Consider the following 25,222-nt stretch of genomic DNA (forward strand, 5'->3'; position numbering starts at 1 on the left):
TTATATGCAAGTAGATAGATTCTAACTAAGATGGCTATGCGTTAAGCCTATTGCTGTTGCTGGAGAGAGAGAGTTTACAAAGGGCCTAACAAAATACCTCTTGGTGTGAGATTGGACGATACAATTCGATGTATGGTGGTCGCCGACGATGTGGAAGAGTTGCTGTAGGTTTTCTCCGAGGGGACTTCGTTCCTGGGCATGGAGACGGACACAAGTACAATAATAACTTCCTATGCGAGCACCCTAAGTTTCCGGTGGCACGAGCTTTTATAGTGTTAGTGTGGGAAGCTGTCGGTTGTTGACAATGACTTGCGAATTCTTGACAGCTAAGTGTCAACTTTCCCACCTAACTGTTGATAGTTACTGGACACCTCTGCTCCGTTTCTCCGTGAGAAGTTTTTTTCTATCGGTGATTGTTTACAAAATTCTTGAACAAAAAATGAAAGTTTTCTTTCATTTACACAAATTTTTCCGCTAAAATCCGCAGTCTCACAATTCCAAGTCAATATTGCCTCAGTTTGGACAAAATTACACTTGAAGTACTTGCATTGTTATTGACATGCCCAGCTTTCTTACACTGTGTATACAGTCTGTATTGTTTGTTTGGAATTAGTCAATTTTGGCTTTACTGGTTCCTATCTCCACCTCCTCAGCAGTTTACATACAAGTATAAACACCAGAACACTTGCTGAGCCTATTGTACTTTAATATTCAAACGCTTTTGCATTTGAATAGACTCTTTTAAAGTACAATAGGCTCAGCAAGTGTTCTGGTGTTTATTTATAATTTTACTGATTCCTTTTGAATTTTTCTTTCTAATGCTAAACATTTCTTATATTTCTGTTTGTAAATATCTACATACATCAAGGAACACCGGGGATGTAAACAACACTTTCCGGAACCTTTTACCGGTGTTAGATGCAAAACGAAAAATTTCCGTTAACGTTTTCGAACTTGGAAGTTCTTCTTCAGACGGTAAAAAACGAGGCGTTCCTCATTTTTTACTGTCTGAAGAAGAACTTCCAAGTTCGAAAACGTTAGACGCAAAACGAAAAATTTCCGTTAACACCGGTAAAAGGTTCCGGAAAGTGTTATTTCTGTTTGTATTTCCTTTACAGTTTCCTTGACATCATGAAAGTTTTCTTCAACTCGGTACATTTATCAACTTATAACTTTAGACAACTGATAAAATAAAATATTATTGATAAATAATATTTTAGATCTTGTTATTCTCTCCAAATTGACATCATTTTCAATGAGCTATCTCTCTTCAATCCAATGTTACACTGCCCAAACGTTACATGGTATTGCCATTTATAGTGTTCATGCACAAATGCTAACTCTCCTCCTCACCGCCTTTTAGGTGAAGATGTAAATATTATCCAACTAAATTTAAATAATTAGATTATTGTTTATAGTTTGAGATTTAAGCATGACAAATCTTGAAATTTTTGATGGTTTGAGTTTTTGTAGAGACTCCCTATAATGGACTTAATTTAAAGCTGTATTCACATCAAAAATTTAAGTGATCTTTTAATTCTATACTAAGTTGACTGACTAAGTTCATTGCCTTAAATATAAATGACAGAGCACTAGAAAATTACGGGAAAATTTTAAAAACTTGTATGTGAAGAAGATTTTACAAAAAAAAAAAAAAAAAATTACATCTGATATAAATTTTTATTAAAACACTACACATATGCCACCTTATAAAATGCAGCCGTGTTTATTCGGTACGAACGTTTTCGGTCGTGTTAAACGACCTTCTTCAGGAAAATATCCAAAAAAGAAAAAATCGAACACATCGAAAATTTGCAAAAGCGAACAAACTTTGGAACGTTTTTAAAAATATTCTAAAGAGAATTGCATGCGCCATCTCTACATCGATGCGTATTAAATAACACATTATTTTTATCTTATTCTCATGTAAAGATAAATAACAGACAATGAAAAATAATAAGCTCCTTGGAGACATTAAAAGTAAAGTACAAACATAAACTATGGTGCAAGCCGAACGGCGCACAAAACATCGGGAAGGAGAGGAGCTGTGCAGAGACAATAACTACGGTTTCTGACGTTTACATGTCGCCTGAGCGCCAGGCTGCAGATATTTTACTAGCCTCTCTGAAGTTGATAGATTGTCCTTTCTGGCTTGCTTTGCAGATAATGCCAAGCTTCTGTATACCGGAGGTGCTTTATGTTGCGAACTGCTTGTACTAATCTTGCTTGTGCCCATTCAGCTTGGACTTCATCCTCCAGCACCTCCAGTATACAGAAGCTTGGCATATCTGCAAAGCAAGCCAGAAAGGACAATCTATCAACTTCAGAGAGGCTAGTAAAATATCTGCAGCCTGGCGCTCAGGCGACATGTAAACGTCAGAAACCGTAGTTATTGTCTCTGCACAGCTCCTCTCCTTCCCGATGTTTTGTGCGCCGTTCGGCTTGCACCATAGTTTATGTTTGTACTTTACTTTTAATGTCTCCAAGGAGCTTATTATTTTTCATTGTCTGTTATTTATCTTTACATGAGAATAAGATAAAAATAATGTGTTATTTAATACGCATCGATGTAGAGATGGCGCATGCAATTCTCTTTAGAATATTTTTAAAAACGTTCCAAAGTTTGTTCGCTTTTGCAAATTTTCGATGTGTTTGATTTTTTCTTTTTTGGATATTTTCCTGAAGAAGGTCGTTTAACACGACCGAAAACGTTCGTACCGAATAAACACGGCTGCATTTTATAAGGTGGCATATGTGTAGTGTTTTAATACGATATGCAGTCTACGACGAGTTATAAATTTTTATCATCTTAATTTTTTTAAATGTTACTTAAATTTCATGTTTAAAACATATGTAATTGTATTCTAATATTTAAATTTTTGAAATATTCTATTATAAAAGGTTCTACGTTTGAATGTTTGAACTATCTTGTTTAAATAACTAAAAGTGGTTTGTAAATTTATGAAGAGCTTTAACAGAGCAATTTCAAATATAAATTCAAAAATGCTCCATTAAAGCATTTTGAATATATACTTAAAAGCACTTTTTTGTGAGCTTATGTTCAAAAACACTTGCAAGTCTTAAACTTTTTTCGGTTTTATGCGTCTTTGCAAAGCCAAACAGCCTAGGTACTGCAGGGGAGGTAATTACTATATTCTTCATACCTAGTTCTTTTGTGAGGGGTAGGTATGAGGAATATAGTACATTTCTCTTCCACATTCCTCGCAAAAGAACTAGGTATGAAGAATATAGTAATTACCTTTCCTGCGGTACCTAGGCTGTCGACATTTGCAAGTTTTTGAGATGATATTTGCTTCATTAAAGCATTTTACAAGGTATTTTTTAATTGTATAGAGTTTTGTGATAATTTTTACATAATTTTTTAGCCAGTAATGCCATAATATTAAAACTTAACAAGTCAGTTGAAAAGTTAATCCCAGCTAAACAATTTTTGGGTTCAAAACTCATTTTCAGAATGAAAACTTTAAAATATTTTTAAACTAAATATTCCAAAAGAAAATTACAGTACTGAATCTGATATTAGTTTATTTTGTTGGTCGTATTTATTTGCTCTAGTAAAGCAACTTTGAAGCATATTTGAAAAGCAGAAGAATTATTTTTTTTAGTGATTATTGACTTAGTCTTTTCCAGCACTTAATTTTCTATTTATGCATATAATTCATATATAATTTCACTGAAGATTATTTATATTTTTAAATATTTACAGATTGAAGGCGTCTACAGTAATGCAAGGTTCATGCATGCTGCTGCTTCATTAGTGGTAAATATTAATAATAATTATATATTACAGTGAGCAAGTAATTTAAGTTTAGCATTATTTATTCAATAAATTGGTCAAATGCTCTTTGTGGCCTTGCTTTGATTGATAGCAATGCAGACAAGACTAGACAGCATATGTTTATGTAATTATTATAATCATTGTATTGATTATAAAAAACTGATTAAAAAATTATTGTAATTTTTTCAGCATTGAGTAAATGACTTATTTTGTGTTATGCTTGAGCTTCTACATTTTTATAATTTTTTTTATGAATGAATGCACATCATCTTTTATACTAAGCAAAATAAATCCAATGATGATCTCTTGGAAAAGTAAAAAAATTAACTAAAGTTTAATTAAACTGAAAATTTTTTGCTGATTTGTATAAAGGTGTTCTATACATTTATATCTATGTTAATCAGTTTCCTGTGGTAAATTTTTATTAAGGCTGACATCGAAACTTGCTTAGATGTATCAAATGAATAAGTGAATAAATGAAATATTAAAACCTGATGACTGAACAGATGAATAATGCTAAGGAATATATCTCATTCTGCTGATGATTTTGCTTTATTCAACATTTATATTTCATTTTAATTGTTTTAAATTATATTAAAGAAATACGGAAGACTACTATTGAAGAAATACTAGAATACTAAATAGTACACATGCTTCTTGCTAGGCTGGCTTTTATAGTTTTCTTAAGTGGCAAAAGTCAAAAGCCTTTAACAAAAGGTGACCTCAGAGCAACCTTCACCAATTATTGAAATTCATTAATAAAGAAACTGATTGTCGTAATTTCGAACTTAAATAAAGATACAAAATCATCCTGAAAGATAGAAATATAAATCAATAAAATTACTAATATAGATGAAATGAGAATTGGAATGTTTTGTCATTTGCAATCTTGAAAAGTTAGGGTTTGTTTTTTCATATTTCCAAGTATCAAACATCAGATTGTTTATACTTAGAAATATGAAAAAACTTTGGATTTTGCATCTAAATATCTGATATCTTGTATCAATTTCTAAGATTAAATTAATTTTTTGATGATTGTTTAAACACAGGCTGTTCATCAATATTATTGCTGTATTAAATTCTAGTGAAGACATGATAAATCACTGTTTTCTGTCATGTCATTCAGTCACCATCATTCCTCTTTTTGTCACTAAATGACATTACTAGTTTCCTGAATTATTTGGTTCATTTGTTTCCCATAATAAATTCCTTGTAGTTCATTCCTTTTATATAAGTATGAAAAAATTTCAGTATATATAATGAACTTATGACTACAGCAACTTACAGCTAATGAACATGACTCGAACAAAACTTGTTTTAACAATTCTCAAATATCATCTCTTGATTTATGTTATGTAAATTTTACACATGCATGTTTTATTATAATAATATAATTTGATAACTTCAATTCACTTTTTACATAAGATAGAAAGACAATAGAATGATCTGTTGTATGATATCAGCCTTTATGCTACATACAAATTTTTCAATGAAATTTTTAATTTTGTTCATTAATTTATCAATAATTTTGATTTTAAAAAGTAATATTCATACTTAAAACACTTATTAATTTATAAACTAAATAAATTTTTAATTTAGCTTTTATTAGTATAAACATATGGATTATTACCAAAATCCTTCAAATGGTTACAAACAAAACAAAAAACTGATTCTGAGGAAGTACATCCTCAAAACCAGTTATTTGTTTGGTTTGTAACCATGTGATTTTTTGTTTAATGTTGAAGAATTTATAGAAGAAAAGTTCTCAAAACTATTTTTAATGATAAACTCTAAATTTGTTAATACTAAATATAACTTCATCAAAAACTGGAACAATACATATAGAGTCGCAAATCACACCTAAAAACACATTTTTCAGCAAATAAACGTAAAAAACTTGCAGATCGAACGTTTTCGGCCACAAATTTATCGGACTTCTTCCCGTATCGACGGCTTGGAAACACTATTTAGACTCACAATAGACGTCATACACTGTACGTCACAGCCGTTTACGATCTTTTGAAATTTACAAGGCGACGATGTTGTATTTATAGAACGCTTTTTCCGTTTATTTTTTCCCTGAAGAAGGCCAATAAATCTGTGGTCGAAAACGTTCAATCTGTAAGTTTTTTACGTTTATTTGCCGGGAAAATTTGTGTTTAGGTGTGATTTGTGACTCTAAATTTGTTAATATGAGATAAATTGTATATTTGTTTACTATGTATAAATAATAAAGTATGGTTATTGATCCTAACTTTCTCTATAGAATGTACAGATTAATGACCATATTTTGCCATCTATCATATTACAATTATTTATATTTATTCCTTTTAATCTTTCATGTTGATGAAAGACACAACAATTAACATTAATTTAACAAAAATAGTAATTTTGAGCATCTGACCATAAGTTTGTACTTTTGAAAAAATATCAACAAGACATTTTGTAGCAAGTGCATATCTTTGATTACACGATAATGATATCCCAAGAGATATGTAATGATCTAAGTATCAATATGTACCTTTTAGGATAAGGAAATCATTTGACTGTAATAAGTAGACTATGCAGTTTTCAAACTTCAAATTTTCTAATTTTCTTTTGTATTTCTTTTTGGATTTATTTCTCAAAACATGTTAAGCATCTGGTAAAGAATGGCAAGATATTTTAAAAATAATCAATATTTGGTTTATATTAGATTAAATATATTCAAAAATTAAGAATATTTTCATGTAAATTAATAAAATAATATATAATAATAATAATATTTTTTTTTAATATAGGGATGTCTAGTTCAAGTTCAAGTTAAAAATGGAATGTGCTATGAAGGAGTGTTTAGAACATTTTCCAATCAAGTAATTATTTTAATTTAATACTGAATTTTTAAAATTAAACAACTTAAATTAGTTTTTAAAATTAAATCTATAATAGTGTATTAAAGTTAATTTCAATTTTTTGAAAATATTGTATATTTTAATATTAAAATAAAAAATAAGCTAAGGAATAGAGATAATTTCACCAATCTATAAAATATAAAATCTACATCTTAAATTGTTACATAAATTAATTTCTTTTATTAAAAATTTTAATAGTAGAACAAGAAAACCGATTTATTCAACATTGTTAATTCTGGTTTTTAGGTCAAATACAATAATATTTTAAAGTTAAATGAAAAATTTAAAAAGTTATATACATATATTGTAACTTCTTTAAATAAGTTTATTTTGGTAAATATTATTATTTATTTTGAAAATTTAGACAAATAGCTTTATGCTTCTGTTTGTCTTTTTAGTTAATATTTAAATTGGCAGTGTAACAAGCATGGCTAGCGCATAGCATTACCAAGCCTGACTAAATGTCTTAGTTGGAACTCTCCTTGTGCTATTTTTCATGAATTCTACTTTTGTTTGATTACTCAATGTTATTTGAGTATTCAAATAACATTGTTTTGAAATGTTATTTGATTACAAAATAAACAAGTTTTGAATAGATATTTAATATGTTTTTTATAGATAAATTTTTATAACAAATGTTTCTTTTCTACTTTTTTAAGTATTTACAGAATAAATTAAATTTGATATTTTCGAAAAGATGTTAAAATTTGTAACTCTGTTTAGAGTAGAATATCATTAAATTATGCAAAGTTTGCTATTTAATATTGAAATTTATATAATAATAACTTTTATGAGAATTAATTTCCAAAAGTAAGTTAATTTTTGATTTTTAAAAAGTACAAGTATTGATTATTTAATTCATATATAAGAATGAAAACCTATTTTAAATGTCATCTTTGGAATCTTCTGCTATTTCTCAAAATTTGAATCTCTCGCTTTCATCAACATTATACCCACACATTAAAAATGTCTTGAAAGTCATGTGAAGTATTCTTGTTATGACTCTGCAAGCTTTGTCATAAATGTTTCCATTTCAAGGCTGTCTTCAGATTTTTCCTCACATGAAAAAAAATCTTAATGTGACAAGTCCAGGGAGTATGACAGATGTGGCAGAACCTTGGTGTCTATGGCAGTGATCATCGGCTGCACAGTATTAGCAATAACACTTTTCACACATCAAAAATAGTTTTCAAGATGCTTTTAATGTATGGATACAACACTAGTGAAAATTGTGGAGTTGAAGGGAGAGCATTTTGAGAAGGACAAATGACCAAAATATTCTAAAGATGACATTTAAGATAATTTTTTCATTCCTGTCCATGAATTAAATTATTATCTCTTGTAGAAGTAAAAATTATTATTTATTCTCTTACTTCTTTCTTATTTCATAAACCAAAATTTTGGTACAATATTCTGTTCTAAATTTCAATTGTATGACTTGCAGCATCTCAAGTAACTATGCTATTTTTGACACATTATTTAGTTTCTTACTAGTATAAATTCATTTTCAATCACAATATTTAGTGATTCAAATCACGGATGTGTGTATCAAGTGGACACTTGCAATTTGAATACTCACGTTTTAACTTGTAATAACCTGAATTGTACTTGTACAGTAAGACCCTGCTTAACGTGGGGGATGTGTTCTTAGACAACAAAATGCTAAACAAAACAGCATTAATCGATCCAAGAAAAAACAGTCTGTTCAAAAAATATTTTTGAATCCACCATTTATTTCTTTTACGTGTTCCAGAACACCCTTTGACGACTGGACCTTTTCTTTGAGGCTGCTAAGTCGCCGGGTTAAAATCGTTCCTTTAAAAAAACACATTAAAAACATCCAAATTAAAACAAAAGTAAAAAATTCGGAAACTGGCGGATCTTACAGACATCTTCAATTTTTAACCTATCCAGTAGGAGACTTCCAGACTTTTATATCTACTTGAGGAGTGCTGTTTAATGTAGATTTCTGTGGTGTCCTTTTGGTGACGAATTAATTTAAAAAAGAAAATTTTTTTTAATTGCTGAATTTCGTCCTTAGGCAATTTTCATAATCGATCCAAGAAGACACAGTCTGTTCAAAAAATATTTTTGAATCCACCATTTATTTCTTTTATGTGTTCCAGAACACCCGGTCCAGTCGTCAAAGGGTGTTCTGGAACACGTAAAAGAAATAGATGGTGGATTCAAAAATATTTTCTGAACAGACTGTGTCTTCTTGGATTGTATTAAATTGTATTTAATTAAGAAATGACACTGAATATCAAAGAATTGATCAGATAGTAAAATTCAAATTTTAATATCTGATCATTTATTCATCTCTGTAACCTTACTGTAAAAGAACTATTAACCTTCTCCTAGATTTTGACATAAAAATAGATTTATTTGTAAAAAGGGCTAGTGGAAGTCACAATTTAATAAAGTAAAAATTACATTACAGATACTAGATATATCTTCACTGCTTGCCATCTCCAATCACCAGGAACAACTATTCTCCACTGCAGAGATTACCTTTCTTTGTAGGCTACTACTCTGCACAAATATGTATCTGTAATGTGATTTTTACTTACTATATAATAAAAAAACAATTAAATATGTAGTATCTTGTGAATGTAATTTTTACTACAGTTCCCAATCTCTTTGATATTCAATGTCCTTTCAATGTCAAAAAATGATCATTATATTAAAATTAAAAAATATCTGATTATTCTTTGAAATATATTTTCAGCTAAATAGTGTATTTTAGATGATTAATGAATGACGAAAGTTAGCATAGGTTTTTAGCTTGATTCTTATGCCATTTGTAGAGTAGAACCTAATAAGATTTGAGTGTCACTATGGATGCTAATCGTGGCATTTTTGTGTTTATTTGTAAAATTTGATTTGATTTTTAAAACAATTTAACAAGAGAAACAATGTTGAGTTATATATTTCTACTTGGATTGATTCTCATATTGATTAATTTTCTGTGAAATTTAATCAATATTTAATTAATTTTGCTGTTCTTTTGAATTTTTGTTTTTCATTCCAGTAATCTTTATTTTTTGTTATTAAATTAAAATGAACTGATTAATTTATTAAGCAATTATAGAATTATTTTGAAATATTCCATTAGCCTCTGTGCTGACTTTAGCCTGATAGTGTGAATTGAAAAATAGAATTTTTTTTTAAGCATTTCTTTGTATCATTTCATGTAATATACAGATAATTTTTATGATAAATTGATTCAATCGATTAAAATTATATAGAATTTTTAAGAAGAAATATACTTTGTATATTTTAAAATATGTAATAATATGTAAGTATGATCAACCATTGTCAGTCCACTGCTGGATGAAGGTTGTATATATGTATTGAATGTATATATGTATTTGCAGTTTATTTTTTAAAATTTTACACCAGTAATAAATAAAGTAATAAAATAAAAGCTAATAAGCAATATAGCAATAAAAGCTGTTAAGCAACGTGTTAAAAAAAATAAATTAGTACAAGAAATTAATTTAAGTTTGTTTCATTGCCATTATTTTTCATGTAGCTTAAATAAAATAAATGTCATGTGAGAACTATATGCTAAGTTTACCCTTAAGTTTTTTATTACAACATAAAATTTTACTTTAAACTATTTATTGATATATTGTATAATTTAAAGTTATAAAATAAAATAAATTTGAAATAATAATTATTTTAGCTGGATTTCGTCTTGGAGATGGTTCAGAAAATAGAGAAAAAGAATATATCTACAACAGATGCTAATCCTTCAGTCACTAATTTATTGACATCAATGAATTCTCCTGATTCTGTTACTGAAAAGTTGATATTTAAACTAAAAGACATTGTGATACTCTCTGCTACAAATTTGGATCTTGACTATGCAAATAAAGGTAATTTCTAAAACTAGTTGTTCACTTAATTTAAATTTAACAAATAGCATACATTTTAAAATAGTTTACATATATTTAATATGACAATCTTGTCATAATATGCTTCAACTGCCATTGTCTATCTGTGGACAATAAAACAAACTGCTGGAGACTATAAAAATGCCTTTATTTAACAATATCCTCTATTATAAATTATCAAAATGCATTTTAGCTTTAGTTATGAGTTAAATCTATAAAATAAATGTGTACATTTGACAAATATTCAAAACAATAAATTTGAAGAAAAATGTCAATAATTCAACTGGCAGTTTTTTACTTTCAGAAATGAAAAATACTCATTTGAATGACTGTTTTTAGAATTTTATATATTGTATTTTTAATTAAAATTTATGTATATATTTTTCATTTAGATAATTTCACTGATTCAGCTATAAGTAAATTCAATGGTCAAGTAATTGAGAAAGAATTAGAACCTTGGGATGAATCATGTGATGATCAAGATGGAATGAAAACATTAGAAGGAGAAGTAGATGAAGCTGTAAGTGTAAAGTGTATTTTATAAAAATAATGCTTATAACATATAATTTGTTATTGTTTTATGTAATGTTTAAATTTGTCGTCGTATAATTTTTATTCAGATTGTTAATCAAACAGTATTTACTTATATCTATGAAAATATCAAATTATTACTGTTTAAGGGTGGGTAAACATAATTTTTTTAGATTATTATAATTGTTCATAATTCAATGAAATGATTTTCCACAATTGTTTTAGTGAATATTTTTAATAAAAATATACTATACAGTATATTCATTATTCTTGAACAAGTTATTGTGGAACTGCTAGCAGTGTTGTCCACCATTGTCTCTTTTAACAGATCATGTACAAATGACATTGTCACTTTTCTTTGTTTCATTTATATAAATTACTTTGCAAACATAATAGGGAGATAGAATGTTAAAATTTTTAAAGTTCTTTTTATAGTTTTATGGCATTATTCTATTTATTGTTAATATGGTGCTTATTTATTTATTTAGACATACTGAGAAGAACCCATGATGTGGGGAATACATACAACAAAATCATTACATATACATTGCAAATTACAGTAATGTTATAATTCATGAGTTATTACAGAAAAACACAATAAAAACAAAATATACAAATAACAAAATAAATAAAACAAACAAATTATACAAACCAATGCTAAGAAATATCTAAAAATATCCATATAAAAAATTGCCGGGAGAACTATCCAAATAATAAAAGAACAACATTATATATAAAAAAATTAAAAAAAATGAATTACACCCACCTATAAGACAAAAAAAAGATTAAGTTATCACATCAAACAATGGATAGTCTCCCCAATATAGTGCTTATTTGCTTTATTTATATAAAAAATATATGATGGATAAGTTAGTATAGGAAATATTTAATGGAATTCACTATTTTACATGAATTTCTGCTTATGAAGAGGGGGTCTTGGAATGTATTAGTTGTGTATGGCAGGGCTATTCTGTAAATCAAAGCAGAAATTTTCTTAATTTTTATTTTTTCTGAAAGGGATTAGCAATTTGAGAATGTTTGGGAACCTCTGGCCTAAACATTCATCCTATCTACAATCTTCAATCTGTAATCCTTCCAGTGATAGTTTATGTAAATTGTGTGCAACCATAATTATTAATTTAATATATATATATATATATATATATATATAAATCTATAGATAATATATATAATATATAAATATATATATTAGATTAATATGGTATATTATATAAAATATATAATAAATTGAATTTTTATTTAATCAAATGTTAATTAAATTTGTATCATTTGATAAGCAAGCATTCATATACTTAAGAAATTTAGATATCATTATTTAGAGTTTTGTTTGTTTATTTTAATTGTTTAAAATCATTTATCTGTGATTTATGGCACAAATAATACTTTAATCTATTATAAAGAGACACAAAATTCAATTACAAAAATTACAATCCAAAGATAAAATCAGTATTAAAAGGATTTGATCAAGTGTAAAAAGTAGTTACACAATTTATAGAATTGATTTTTAGTCCCATCTGTAAATAATCATTTAAAATTTGCAAAATATCTCTGATCCAGATAACTCATGCCTGAAAACTTGAATTATTTTACTATTTTAACTCATCATATTCTGAATGATATGTAGTCTGGATCCGGATAATCTGAAAAGTTAGAATCAAAAATTTTGAGAAATTAATATAGGCATTGTTTACAATATAGAAAATCTATTTAACTATAACTGCATAACTAATAATAAGATAGAGATTTCTATGTTTATCTCATATAAGATATCACAAATGAAATTTTCAGTTTCTAATGATATCAAGGAAGAAAAATAGAATAATTAAAGCTTTTTGATTGTTTAAATGACTTGAAATTATTAAATATTTTTATTACTTTAAAATATATCTAATTTTGATTTAAAATGTAAAATATAATATTTGATTTTCTCTCTCTTTCTCTCTCTCTCTTGTTTTTTCCTTCTTTGAGATTTTTACAAACTTTTTGGTTTCAGATTTTATGTTTTATTTAAAAGCTTTAAACCCATAATACTATTATTATATAAGTATTTTTTAAAATATTTTATTACTTTTTACTTAACAGAATGGATGGGATGCCAATGATATGTTTCGGACAAATGCTGAAAAATATGGTGTAACATCTTCATACGATAGTACGCTTCAAGGCTATACGTGAGTTCAAATATTAATTTTTTTTTTTTTTTGCATTATTTAAGTTTTTAAGTGCATTTTTAAAACTTCTTTATAAAAAAAATCAGTGATCAATTTGTTGTAAATTTGTACAAAATTGTTTGCATTAATCAGTGATAAATTTAAAATACAGGTACTCCTCACTTTACAATCTATCTGCTTAATGACCACTCGCACTTAGGACCAATTGAGTTTCGACCTGCAATTCGGGGAATCCCCTTTTTCGGCTTGAGTGTCGATCAGTGGCGAATGGTGACAAGCGCACTAAGCGTACTATAATAGGCTTGCGTGTACTATAATAGTACTTTTTATGAACAAATTTGAAGTTTGTTGCATAATTTTTATAATTTTACAATGATCCTATATTGCCGGCACAAGCTCCTCGCTGATCGACCAATTCGCTTAACAATGTAGTTGTCGGAACGGAACTCGGTCGTAAAGTGAGGAGTACCTGTAAAATGAATAATTGATTTTCTTATTCTTAGTATTTACTAGACTTTTTAAGTTTTAAACATTTTTATCTTATAAATTTTTTGAAATAATTATGTACTGAGATTTTCTTTATAAAATTATACTTTAATTTATGTATAATTTAAAATAATCTTTTATCTAAGATACTGTATATGACTGAAATATAAAAAAAAGCTTAACACTTGAAGGTAGTATTGGGATAACCATTTTTCTTTAATGCTATCATGATAATGTATAATAATGTTATACCAGATTTAAAGCCAGAAAGGAAATATTTTGTAAATAAATATCTTCTTATAAATACTTGCAAATTAAATATTAAAATGATGATTCAACAAACCAATCATATTTAAATTAAATCAAAATCAATATATAAACCCCTAAAAAAAAATCTGAATCTGAATACACACATTTTTGATTTAGAGCAATTCTGATTATTCTTTAACATTATAAATAGTAATAATGAATATTGCATTGGCTAATATTTTACAAATAAATATATTTAGTAATTTTCTAAAAGTGTACTTAAATGAAATTTGAAATTAATTTTAAAAAATTAGAACTATTTTATTCTGATTTAAAGTTCTCTAACTGTTTGAATTGATATAAAATGAACATAATTTTTAGAAATAGTGAAATTTCATTAACCTGGCATTGTTGAGTCCGACAGTTTATCAAATACACCACCTTGTTGGATGTTGGAAGTTTTTTTCCAGTTTTTTTAATTCCCTGGACACAATTTTACATATATTTGCATGTAAAACTGTACAAATCTGCCTTTTATTATTTTTTAACACACTAATTTCAATTTTTCCAGGCTATTCCTACCTTTGGTTGGCTTGAAAAGAACACACTAGACTTACTTTGTGCTTTATGTACTTTCTTTGCTTATAAATACAGACATACTCTAATTATTAAACTACATGAACAGTATTGTACTGTAGCTGTTTTCATGATAATTATTCATTCTATGTGTGCTAATTATTTTTCTCCTCATTAAACTTGTGCACTAATGTCTTTGGAAAAGTCCTTGGAAAAATCATGCATGAACTAATTGGTTTTACCTATCATATTATCATGTCAACTTGATCTTCCTCTGTTTCCATGATGTTTGTATCAGAAGTTATGAATGACAATGGTAAAGAACAATGTACCAATAATCCCAAACAAGCTAGACATGCTAGCTTATTGGATTTGCCAGCATATTGGATGCCAGGTTAACAAAATTTCACTGTAGTAATAATTTTTTTGATTCAGTAAAATAACTGGTAAATTATCTTGAGCCACTTGATAAGTTGACATTTAATTATTCCCAGAATGGCTTTTGTATCTTATCTCTGAATAGATCTATTGAAATATTGACATACAGACTTGGAAACACATTTAGAGAATTGTAACAGTTTGAACTCCAACTTTATAATTTATGAAATATAGTAAGAAAAGAATAAGAAAGCTTTTATGTATGATGATTCATTAGTAATAAATATTTGATTTATATAAAATGATTGATTTGTCATTAAGATAGAATATCTTTAAATCAGTTTGAAAATATACTAGACTATAAATAACTTAATACAAAAGATTAGAATAATATAATATCTAAAATTTCTACTACAGTCTGAAATTCTGAATATCAATAAATTTAAAATAATGCAATATGTGTAGTTTATGAATAAGATAAATATATAATATAGATTTAAGATTTTTAAGACTCATTACGATATCAGTATTACTTTGTATCTTGAGATTTGACATTCTAAAATTGTTACATTTATAAACAATTTATTAACAAAAAATTTTGTTTTGAATATTTGGTTATAAAAATATAAAATATTCAAAATTTGAAACTAATTTACTTAAAGAGAAAATAATCTGTTAATTATTAGATCTGGAGTACATTGATTATTATGAAAATAAAAATGAAACTTAGTTGTGTTAAATGTACATAAGAGATATATCTGTACATTTGGGAATGTGTAGCAAAAGATTGTAGATAAATATTACAAAACACAAATCATTGTAAATGTTTATTCTATGCAACAATGTGTTCATTAGCATTTTTTTTTTTTCAGATTTTTCAATCAATCTTAGCATGGCACAGTTATGTATTATATCATCTTCATACTGATTAAGGAGTGTGCATAAACAAATTGAATAAAGCAGTGTGCTCTGGTACAAAATGTACAGTAAAGTCTGCAATGTTTAGATCACATATACTTATTAAATATTGTGAAAATAAAAACTATCTGGAAATTTTTTCACTACTGGTTTTGTAGGTACCATATTAACAAATTCTTGTACTTTAAAAATCTGAAAGTAGAATGTTTAAAATTTTTTGTTTGAACTTACTATACCTTTGTCCAGTGCAAACTAAAGATTTCTTGTTTTTTTAACAGAAATAATGTTCAGTTTTTGGTCAGTGTTGTGACTGTGCTGAGTAAACCTTGCTCCTCAGCTTTTTGTCACTTTTGTGAATCTGTTGAGGAGACTACTCTCTATCTCATTTGTGAGTGTGCATATCTTTGCTCAGAGAGACTTGTCCATTTGGGTTCTCTTTTTTTGAACCCTGGTGATGTCCCAAATATTTGTTCTAAAAATATGTAAATACAACGATTAGAGCACAAATATTCTGAAAAATACATTTTGAAATTGCAAATTTAATTTTTAGTATTATTAAAAGTTTTTAATGTGATATTTTTATTTGAATTTTTTGTAATTTATATACTATGATTATTTTCAGCGTTCCATTAGAACAAAAAAATACTGAAGAATACAAAAGGCAAGAAGCAGAAGCATTAAAGCTTGCTCAAGAAATAGAGAGTAGTTATACTTATCGTAATCGCATAATGCTAGAAAATGGTGATGAAGAAGAACGTTATAGTGCTGTTATTAGGCCTGAAAACAGTAATAATACTACAAATAACAATAACAATAATACCAACAATAACAATAATTCAGGAAGTACAAGGTAAAATATTTGAATATTTATTTTTATTTACAAACATATAAAGTACAAAATATTTAATTACAATAAAACTCCAATCATCTGAACACCAATTAATTGAATGCCCAATTATCCAAACCACCATTTGCCCATTTTCTCTCTCCCACTAACGTTGCACTGTAATTTGCTTATGTCATGCAACTGCATGATCAGTGATGCATATTTGCTCTAACAGATAAAAATCATCAATAGGATGTTACTTGCACATTAATAAGTAAATACAGTATGTGTTCAATACTGTTCTGTTACACTGTAATTTCATTCTTTACATGTTAATGCACTTATCCAAATTTTTGATAGTTTGAATCACCTGCAGAATGAATTGATTCAGATGATTGGAGTTTTACTCTATAATACATTACAGTACATTAATAAAAAACTAAAAGTAACATTATGTTATCTAGTCCATAAAATTTTTGCTTAAAAACAAAGGTGAATCTTTGTTGAATATTGCTTTGAAGTTTCTTCTAATTTAAAATTTCAGGCTCTGTAAATCAGTTTAACTAATGTTATATCTTTCTTTTAATTTAGTCAGAGTGCTATTGACTGAAATATTTTATAATATACTGAATTATATTGAGCAGAACGTTGTAGTTTTTATGTATAATTTTCTATTTCTTAATTTCTTTTGATACATCTGCATATTATTGATTTTTGGTAAGAAATTCAGTTTGAAATTGTACATTTATAGTTATTGATTAATATAGTTAAGATATTGAAAATTCTGTAATAAATTTTAATAATTTAAAATTATTTTATTAAAATAAAAATTTTAATTTAGTAGATATGGACCACCAATGCGACGGAAAAATATGCAGAGTTCAAAAATAATTCGAAATTCTCCTCAAGTTACCACGCATCCAGCAACAAGTAGATGTCATACTTCGGTTGAAAATCAGCATAATTCCAATGCACCTTTTCATAGTCATTATAAATCTAGTTCATCTACAAATTCTGCATCCATTCCATCAACAACCTGTACTACTAATTCGGCTTCTAAATCTCCAACAATTCCAACAAATCACTCTCAGCAGTACACTCCAAGTCGTAGCCAGCTTGATACACAGCAGTCAGAAGTTTTAGAGCATAAAGTTAATGGAGGTAATTATAAATAGTGATAGAGTAATTCAAATTTTTAATTGAAAATAAAGTAAAAAGTAAATACATTTAGTTTAACACAAAAAATTACTTTTGAAGAGTTTAATTATTAGTAACTGTTACAGGTTATTGCTGAACTTACATGAAAGGAATGTATTTAGTTTTTATTAGAGTAATAATAAATCAATAATTAGAAGTCAGGTTAATAAGATGCATTAAAGATAAAAATGACTATTCAGAAAATATGACAGAATTTCATATTAGTTTTTGTAGTCAACCTGCAATTTATGATGAAACCCTACATCCCCAAAAGAAGTGTTGTAAATGGAATACAAGTTACGTATTTGAATGAGTCATGTTCCATTCTCCAAGATATTTTCATGTATATATTATAATATTTTGATAATTAAAACTGTCTAAAAGTATTTTAAATATTTTTGACAAGACTATGTCTTGTTTATAAAATTGTGGTGCCATCCTGTGTTACCAGCTTAGAGTATGAAGGAGTACATGTCAGGAGTTGCAATTTGGCACAGAGTATTAGGTGCCCAAACCATGCGTGCATAAAAAAACTAGGCTTGTAAGTACTCGGGACCGAGAACCAAGTCAAAATAAAATACAAAATGGCGACACTTTCTACAAACAGGCACTAGTGTGAGATTTGTGCATCTGTTGCTCGTTGGGAAGTTTGAAATGTGAATGTTGCGAAATCAAATTTTGACAGACGAATCTTTGAAAAAACCCATTTACCTGTCCCATGTTATTCCTGACATATCCAGTCATGATGTGCTGACCTTGACCAGTTGACCCGAGATATCGTTTCAGCATCAGAATGTTTTTGAAAGTAGATGGCGCTAGTTGTTATAATTTTATATTAGAAAACTAACTTTTGAAATATAATTTTTTTCTTTTTACATTTATTAATATATATATACAGTATTAATATATATAACAGTATCATCGGTTTCAGATTTTGTCGATTTTTTTTTTTTTTTGCAAAAAATTTTTCTCAGGTTTCATTGATGCCTCAGACTTCGTCAGCGTGCTCAAGTGACCTCGCTGCTAATTTTGCAAATACAAAGGGTGACCCACGCGTTTTCTGGCGCAGTGTAGTGTTATTTCTCGTTGTGTGAACATTACCCTGTGACGGTCCACCATTGGTTAATGGTTCTGTTCCCTGAACACTGGGAGTTCGGTCGTGGGTTCGCGCTTCACCAGGGTGAACTGGCCATGTGGAGAAAACTTGTGTAACACCTGAATAGGGGCCAGTTACCCTTAAACGGATTTCCCGGAAGGCATTATTTCCCTTGATACGACCATCATAAATGCATACAACTACTATTACATGACAATTACATCACACTTTACCACGAGGCGACATAGGCTAGAAGCTCATGTCCAACTAGCTTCTACAAGACAAGACCCGCGTGTCTAGCCGAACAATTCCATTGCTTTCATCTTAATACTAACTATCTTATCTTTAATCTTAATGCTTTTATCTTTATGCTAATTAGTCTTTTATGTTAATTTCTTATTGCTTTTAGTATTTAGTGCTATATTAATTCGCTATAAAATGTGTTTTTGGTATGTATTTCGGAGTGTCTAGAACAAATTAATTGGATTTACATTGATTCATATGGAAATAATTGTCTCGGTTTTCGTCAGTTTTGGATTTTGCCAATTGTTTTCGGATGGATTATCAACGAAAACTGAGGTATCACCGTGTGTAAGTAAGTAAGTAAATAAGCTTTATTTATAATAGGCGTAAGCCTGTTACAAGAGGGTGTTTATATTATTACAAAGCATTTTGATAATACAAATTACACAGAACCAACCGAAACAAAATAAACGAAATCAGTCTTTTACAGTTTTCATTAAAAAAAAAAGAAAAACATAGATATAAACATATTCATAAATCCATTGAAATTAACATCAAACGAGTTACAAAGATATCATATCCAGTTGGCCAGTTACAAAATATTTTTGTGCTTAGTTATATAAATTATATATTGTATTAATTTTTGCTTTATGCAAAAAAAGACACATGGAACTTTCATTATTTATAAAACCCAACACTTCAAGATTGTATCTTTTTTGTAATTCTTGTGCCTTGTTACAAGTACAAAACAAATGAATTTTAGACAAAATCTTATCACATCTAGTACAATATAATTTAAAAAATTGGTATATATTATTATTAATAATTATGATCTCTTTATTCAATCTTAATTAAACAAAATTTTTTTTAACATTAAAAGACAAATACATATCGATATAACTATTAATATTAGGGTAATCTAAAATTATGTTATACCAAGCAGGACTATTACTGTTCTTTACATCATAAATGTCATGAGATAAAGATATTACTAAGGCGTTCTGAATTAGATGAGTATTGTGTATTTCACATAGATTGGATTTTTTCATAAACAGATCTATCAAAAATCCAAACATATTAATTAAATTTGACAATTGGCAGACCCAATTTTTTCTTGATTTATCAACTGAAGATTTTTGGTATAATATTCTCAACAATAAAGCTGGAAGCTCCTTGTTATCTCTCAACTGAGTGAGAAATCTAACGTAGCCTTTAATAAAATAAGGGCCCAAATTAAATCTATTCAGTTCTAGATGGAGAGCCGAACCAGGAACATTATAATCCAGAAAAAAAACTTTGCATATGAATTTATTTTGTATTATCTCTACCTTATTAAAATTAGATAAGCTCCAAATTGGAGCAGCATACCCAAAAACATTAAGTTAGAACTAAACAGTTTAAACTGGACTCTAATATTTTGTATTTTCAATTTAGCAAATAATTTTACTATATTATATCAAAGTAGTAGACTTTATCTTGACTTTTTTAAAATGCTTTTCAAATGACAAGGACAGAGTTAGCATCACACCAAAGAACTTAATCTCTGGAACTATTAAAAGCTTTTCTTTGTTGAGATACAAAGACATATTTTTTCGACAATCTAGAACCATTTTGAAATATCATAATGAAGGCTTTTTTGGGTTAGTTTTCAATTTTAATTTCTTGCAATATTTTTCTAGAGCATATATTTTTTGTCATAGCATTGCTGTGGTTGGAGCTAAAACTACTATATCATCAGCATATGAGATAGAATGTATTATTTGACCGTCAAAAGTAAAACCATCATCTTCATTAACAAAGCTATCATTCAAATCATACATGTAAAAGTTAAATAAATATGGGGACCACGGGTCACCCTGTAACAGTCCATGACTTATTTCAAAGACTGGCCATAAACTTTTGTTCTGTTTTATAATAATTTCATACTGACCAAATAGCAAATCCACTGCTCTAATCAATTTAACATCTGCTCGACATTTTGACATTTTATTTTGTAAATTTGATATTAGAACTGAGTAATACGCCTTTTCTATGTCCAAAAAAAGAGCAAATACTTTGTCTTTTTCTTCGAAGTTGAAGTTGTATTACTGCTAGCAATACAAATAATGCTATAAGAGTGCCTCCATCCTTATTAAAAGCATATTGGGTATTATTTCTATAGTTATTTGTTGCAGTCCATTCATTAAATTTTATCATTAATATAGATGTATATAGCTTCCAAAATCCAGATAATAAAGCAATTGGTCTATAGTTGGCTGGTTGTGTTCTATCATCTTTTTTAAAAACCATGTATAAAATAACTTTGTTCCATTCTTTAGGCACTACGCCTATATTATATAAATAATTAAATATTCTGGCCAAATACTCAACAATTGGCCTCGACAATTTCTTTATTGCAGAATTTGGTATTGCATCATATCCCGGAGCAGTTTTATCTTTTAATTTATTAATATAAGAATACAGGATTTCCATATCAAACAATTCTTCATATAGTTGATTTTTTTTGTTGTTCATTATAAATTACACTCATTCTGTTATTAGTTGAATAACAAATTGAAAAATTATTAAAATAGTTATACCAATTATTCAGAGGAATTATTAGACTGTCAGCTGGCATAGGATATCCACAAAAACCGTTTATAACTTGCCAAAAAATTTTGGTGTCTTTTTGGCCTATTAAAGAGTCATTTATAGCAGAAAAATATTTTTTCTTTTTAGCTTTAATTAAATTTCTATATATCTATATATATAATCGAGATGAGTTGATAATAATAATAATAATAATAATAATTAGATCAAAGTGTGATACCGGCTCGGACGTCGCCCGGGTTAACAAGGTCCGCGTTCGTGGGTTAGGCAGAGGCTCACGTTCGAAAAATAGGCCACAGTCTCCCCTGGTTACCGGTGGCGAAAGCAGCACCGGCCCAAGCATGGCTACTGCAATACCCTCAACAAATATGAGGAACCAACCCAGCCTTGGTGTTTCTGTGGCAATGCATCCACAGACCACAAAGGCTGGAAAACCACGCCAACGGATGAAATGGACAGTAGAAATGAACGAGTTTATCATCTGTACTTATTACACGATCACAAAACTTGAAACAAACATGACAGCGTACAGACAACAACTACACCATAAATTCACACAACAATATCCTCACCTCACTGTCACCGAACAAAGGGTTGTTGATCAAAAAAGAACAATTATACACAACAACCTTATTCCACAAACAACACTTGAACTTATCAAACAACAGGTTGCTGATCAAATACATCAACAGACAGAAACATCTAACATTAATGAAGATCACGTAACCTGTCAGGATAATCCAGTAACAAGCATTGATAATAACACACATACAACAATTACCACTAATGATACTACAGACACTTCCTCGTCCATCACTGATAACATAGACATGGATTTAGTTAATACGCTCTCACTTATATTTCAGGAAACACTCACTAAATATACAGGTATAGATCCCACACAACGACCACGAATACCAAAAATCAACACATCAAAAGAAGTAGGAAAAACACTAAATTATGTAAACACTCACTTACTACCACACTACATTCATTCAATTTCCACACTCGCAGACATTCATACATTAGTTTATGCTGGGGCAGTCACAGTAGTGACACACCATGGTCTGAAAGTACAATCACAGACATATACACAGAAAACACAATTTTATCACAAGCCTGCCTGGCAGAGAAGAATAGAAACACAAATAAATGACATTAGACAGCAATTAGGCAGGCTGACACAATACACTAGAAACAACATAACACCCAAATTAAGGAAACAGCTCAAAAACATTTTCAAGAAAATAAAAACACACACAAAACACGAACATCACAACACACGCATTACAGAATACATTGATACACTAAAACAAAAACTTGCTGCCAAAGCACGTAGACTCAAACGATACAAAACATGTACACTACGAAAACAACAAAATAAATTATTTACAAACAATGAAAAACTCTTTTACAGACAAATTAATAACAAAGCAAACACTGATACACAGCACAGTGGCACACCAACAGAAGAAGAACTCACAACATACTGGTCTTCTCTTTGGTCCAGTGCTGTCACGCACAATGCTGATGCAGGCTGGATCAAGGAGGAGAACAGAAACTTGCACAACATACCAACTATGCCCTGTGCTGAAATAAACATACATGATTTCCAATACACTGTTAACAGAACACACAACTGGAAGACACCTGGTGTAGACAACATTCACAATTTCTGGTACAAAAAGTTTACATCACTGCACCAGGAACTAGCTAAACATCTAACACACATCATCATCAATCCACAAGACATGCCAAATTTTCTTACTCAGGGCATCACCTACATGAAACCTAAAAACAACAATACCACAGACCCCACACAATACAGACCAATTACATGTCTTCCAACACTCTACAAATTATTGACATCCTGTATTGCAAACAAAATATACAAACATGTTGAAGAACACGACATTCTAACAGAACAACAAAAAGGTTGTCGTAGAAACCACAGGGGATGCAAAGAACAGTTACTCATAGATTCAGTCATTCTACGGCAAGCACACAGACAACACAGAAACATACACATGGCATATATAGACTACAGAAAAGCATTCGACAGTGTTCCACACAGTTGGCTGCTACATATTCTACACATGTACAAAATACATCCATCACTCATTGCATTCTTTCAAAACACTATGCAGCACTGGAGAACAACACTACATCTCAGGGTTAGTAACACTTCCATACAAACAAACCAAATTTTTATTAGGCGAGGAATTTTTCAAGGAGATTCCTTGAGTCCTCTCTGGTTCTGCTTAGCCCTGAACCCATTATCCAACATGTTAAACAACACGCAATATGGTTACAATATCAGACACAAAAATACAACACAGTTTACACTGTCACATCTCATGTACATGGATGACATAAAACTTTATGCATCCACACAAAAACAACTTCATCAACTCCTACAAATCACACATTCATACACCAAGGACATACAAATGGAATTTGGCCTAGATAAATGCAAAACACTTCACATAGAAAAAGGAATCCTGAAGAAAGAAGATTTTGCACTTGGAAATGGAGACATTATTGAATCCATGGAAGAGGGCGAGTTCTACAAGTATTTAGGATTCCAACAGGCCAAACTAACAGAACATACACAAATAAAGCAAAGATTAATTAAAGAATACCAAAGTAGGTTAAATGCTATTCTCAGAACACAATTAAATGCAAAACACACAGTTAAAGCAATAAACACATATGTCATCCCAGTACTCACATATTCTTTTGGAGTTATACATTGGACTCACACTGATCTCGAGCAACTCCAAAGGAAAACAAGAACTACACTTACTAAGCATAAACAACATCATCCTAAATCCGCCACAGAAAGATTAACCCTTCCACGTAAAGATGGCGGACGTGGCCTGATTGACATAGTTAACCTTCACTACAAACAAATACAGTCACTGCGAGAGTTTTTCTACAAAAAACAAGAAACATCACAATTACATAAAGCAGTAACTCTAGCAGACTTGAATAACACACCATTAAACTTACACTCACATCATATGGACACAACGCAACATATAAAAAGCATAGACACCATTAAGCAATCGTGGGCTCGAAAGGCACTCCATGGCAGGCATCCTTATGATCTGGCCCAGGATTTTGTTGACAAAACTGCGTCAAACAGCTGGTTAGCTCGGGGATGCCTCTTTGGGGAGACGGAAGGATTCATGATTGCCATACAGGATCAGGTCATAAATACTAAAAACTACAGAAAACACATACTCAAAGATGCAACACTCACAAATGACACATGCAGAAAATGTCACATCATGCCAGAAACTATACAACACATCACCTCTGGTTGCAAGCTCTTGGCACAGACAGATTA

At 29.1% G+C, this 25,222-nt stretch overlaps 1 protein-coding gene across 3 annotated transcripts in view; it reads left to right on the plus strand.

The window, feature by feature from the left end:
- Positions 1-25,222, plus strand: part of LOC136990909 (ataxin-2-like) — a 97,825-nt gene that overhangs the window by 39,578 nt on the left and 33,025 nt on the right. For 2 of the 3 annotated variants that reach the window (XM_067289369.1, XM_067289371.1), the window contains exons 3-9: positions 3,728-3,781; positions 6,580-6,651; positions 10,379-10,571; positions 10,982-11,109; positions 13,224-13,312; positions 16,542-16,769; positions 17,587-17,906. In XM_067289369.1, the coding sequence (XP_067145470.1) occupies positions 3,728-3,781; positions 6,580-6,651; positions 10,379-10,571; positions 10,982-11,109; positions 13,224-13,312; positions 16,542-16,769; positions 17,587-17,906 (1,084 nt within the window). The remainder of the gene's footprint in view (positions 1-3,727; positions 3,782-6,579; positions 6,652-10,378; positions 10,572-10,981; positions 11,110-13,223; positions 13,313-16,541; positions 16,770-17,586; positions 17,907-25,222) is intronic. The other variant, XM_067289370.1, reaches the window with a different exon arrangement.

This window comes from Centruroides vittatus, unplaced genomic scaffold, assembly GCF_030686945.1.
Source record: "Centruroides vittatus isolate TY-2023 unplaced genomic scaffold, ASM3068694v2 contig_1381, whole genome shotgun sequence".
NCBI lineage: Eukaryota > Metazoa > Arthropoda > Arachnida > Scorpiones > Buthidae > Centruroides > Centruroides vittatus.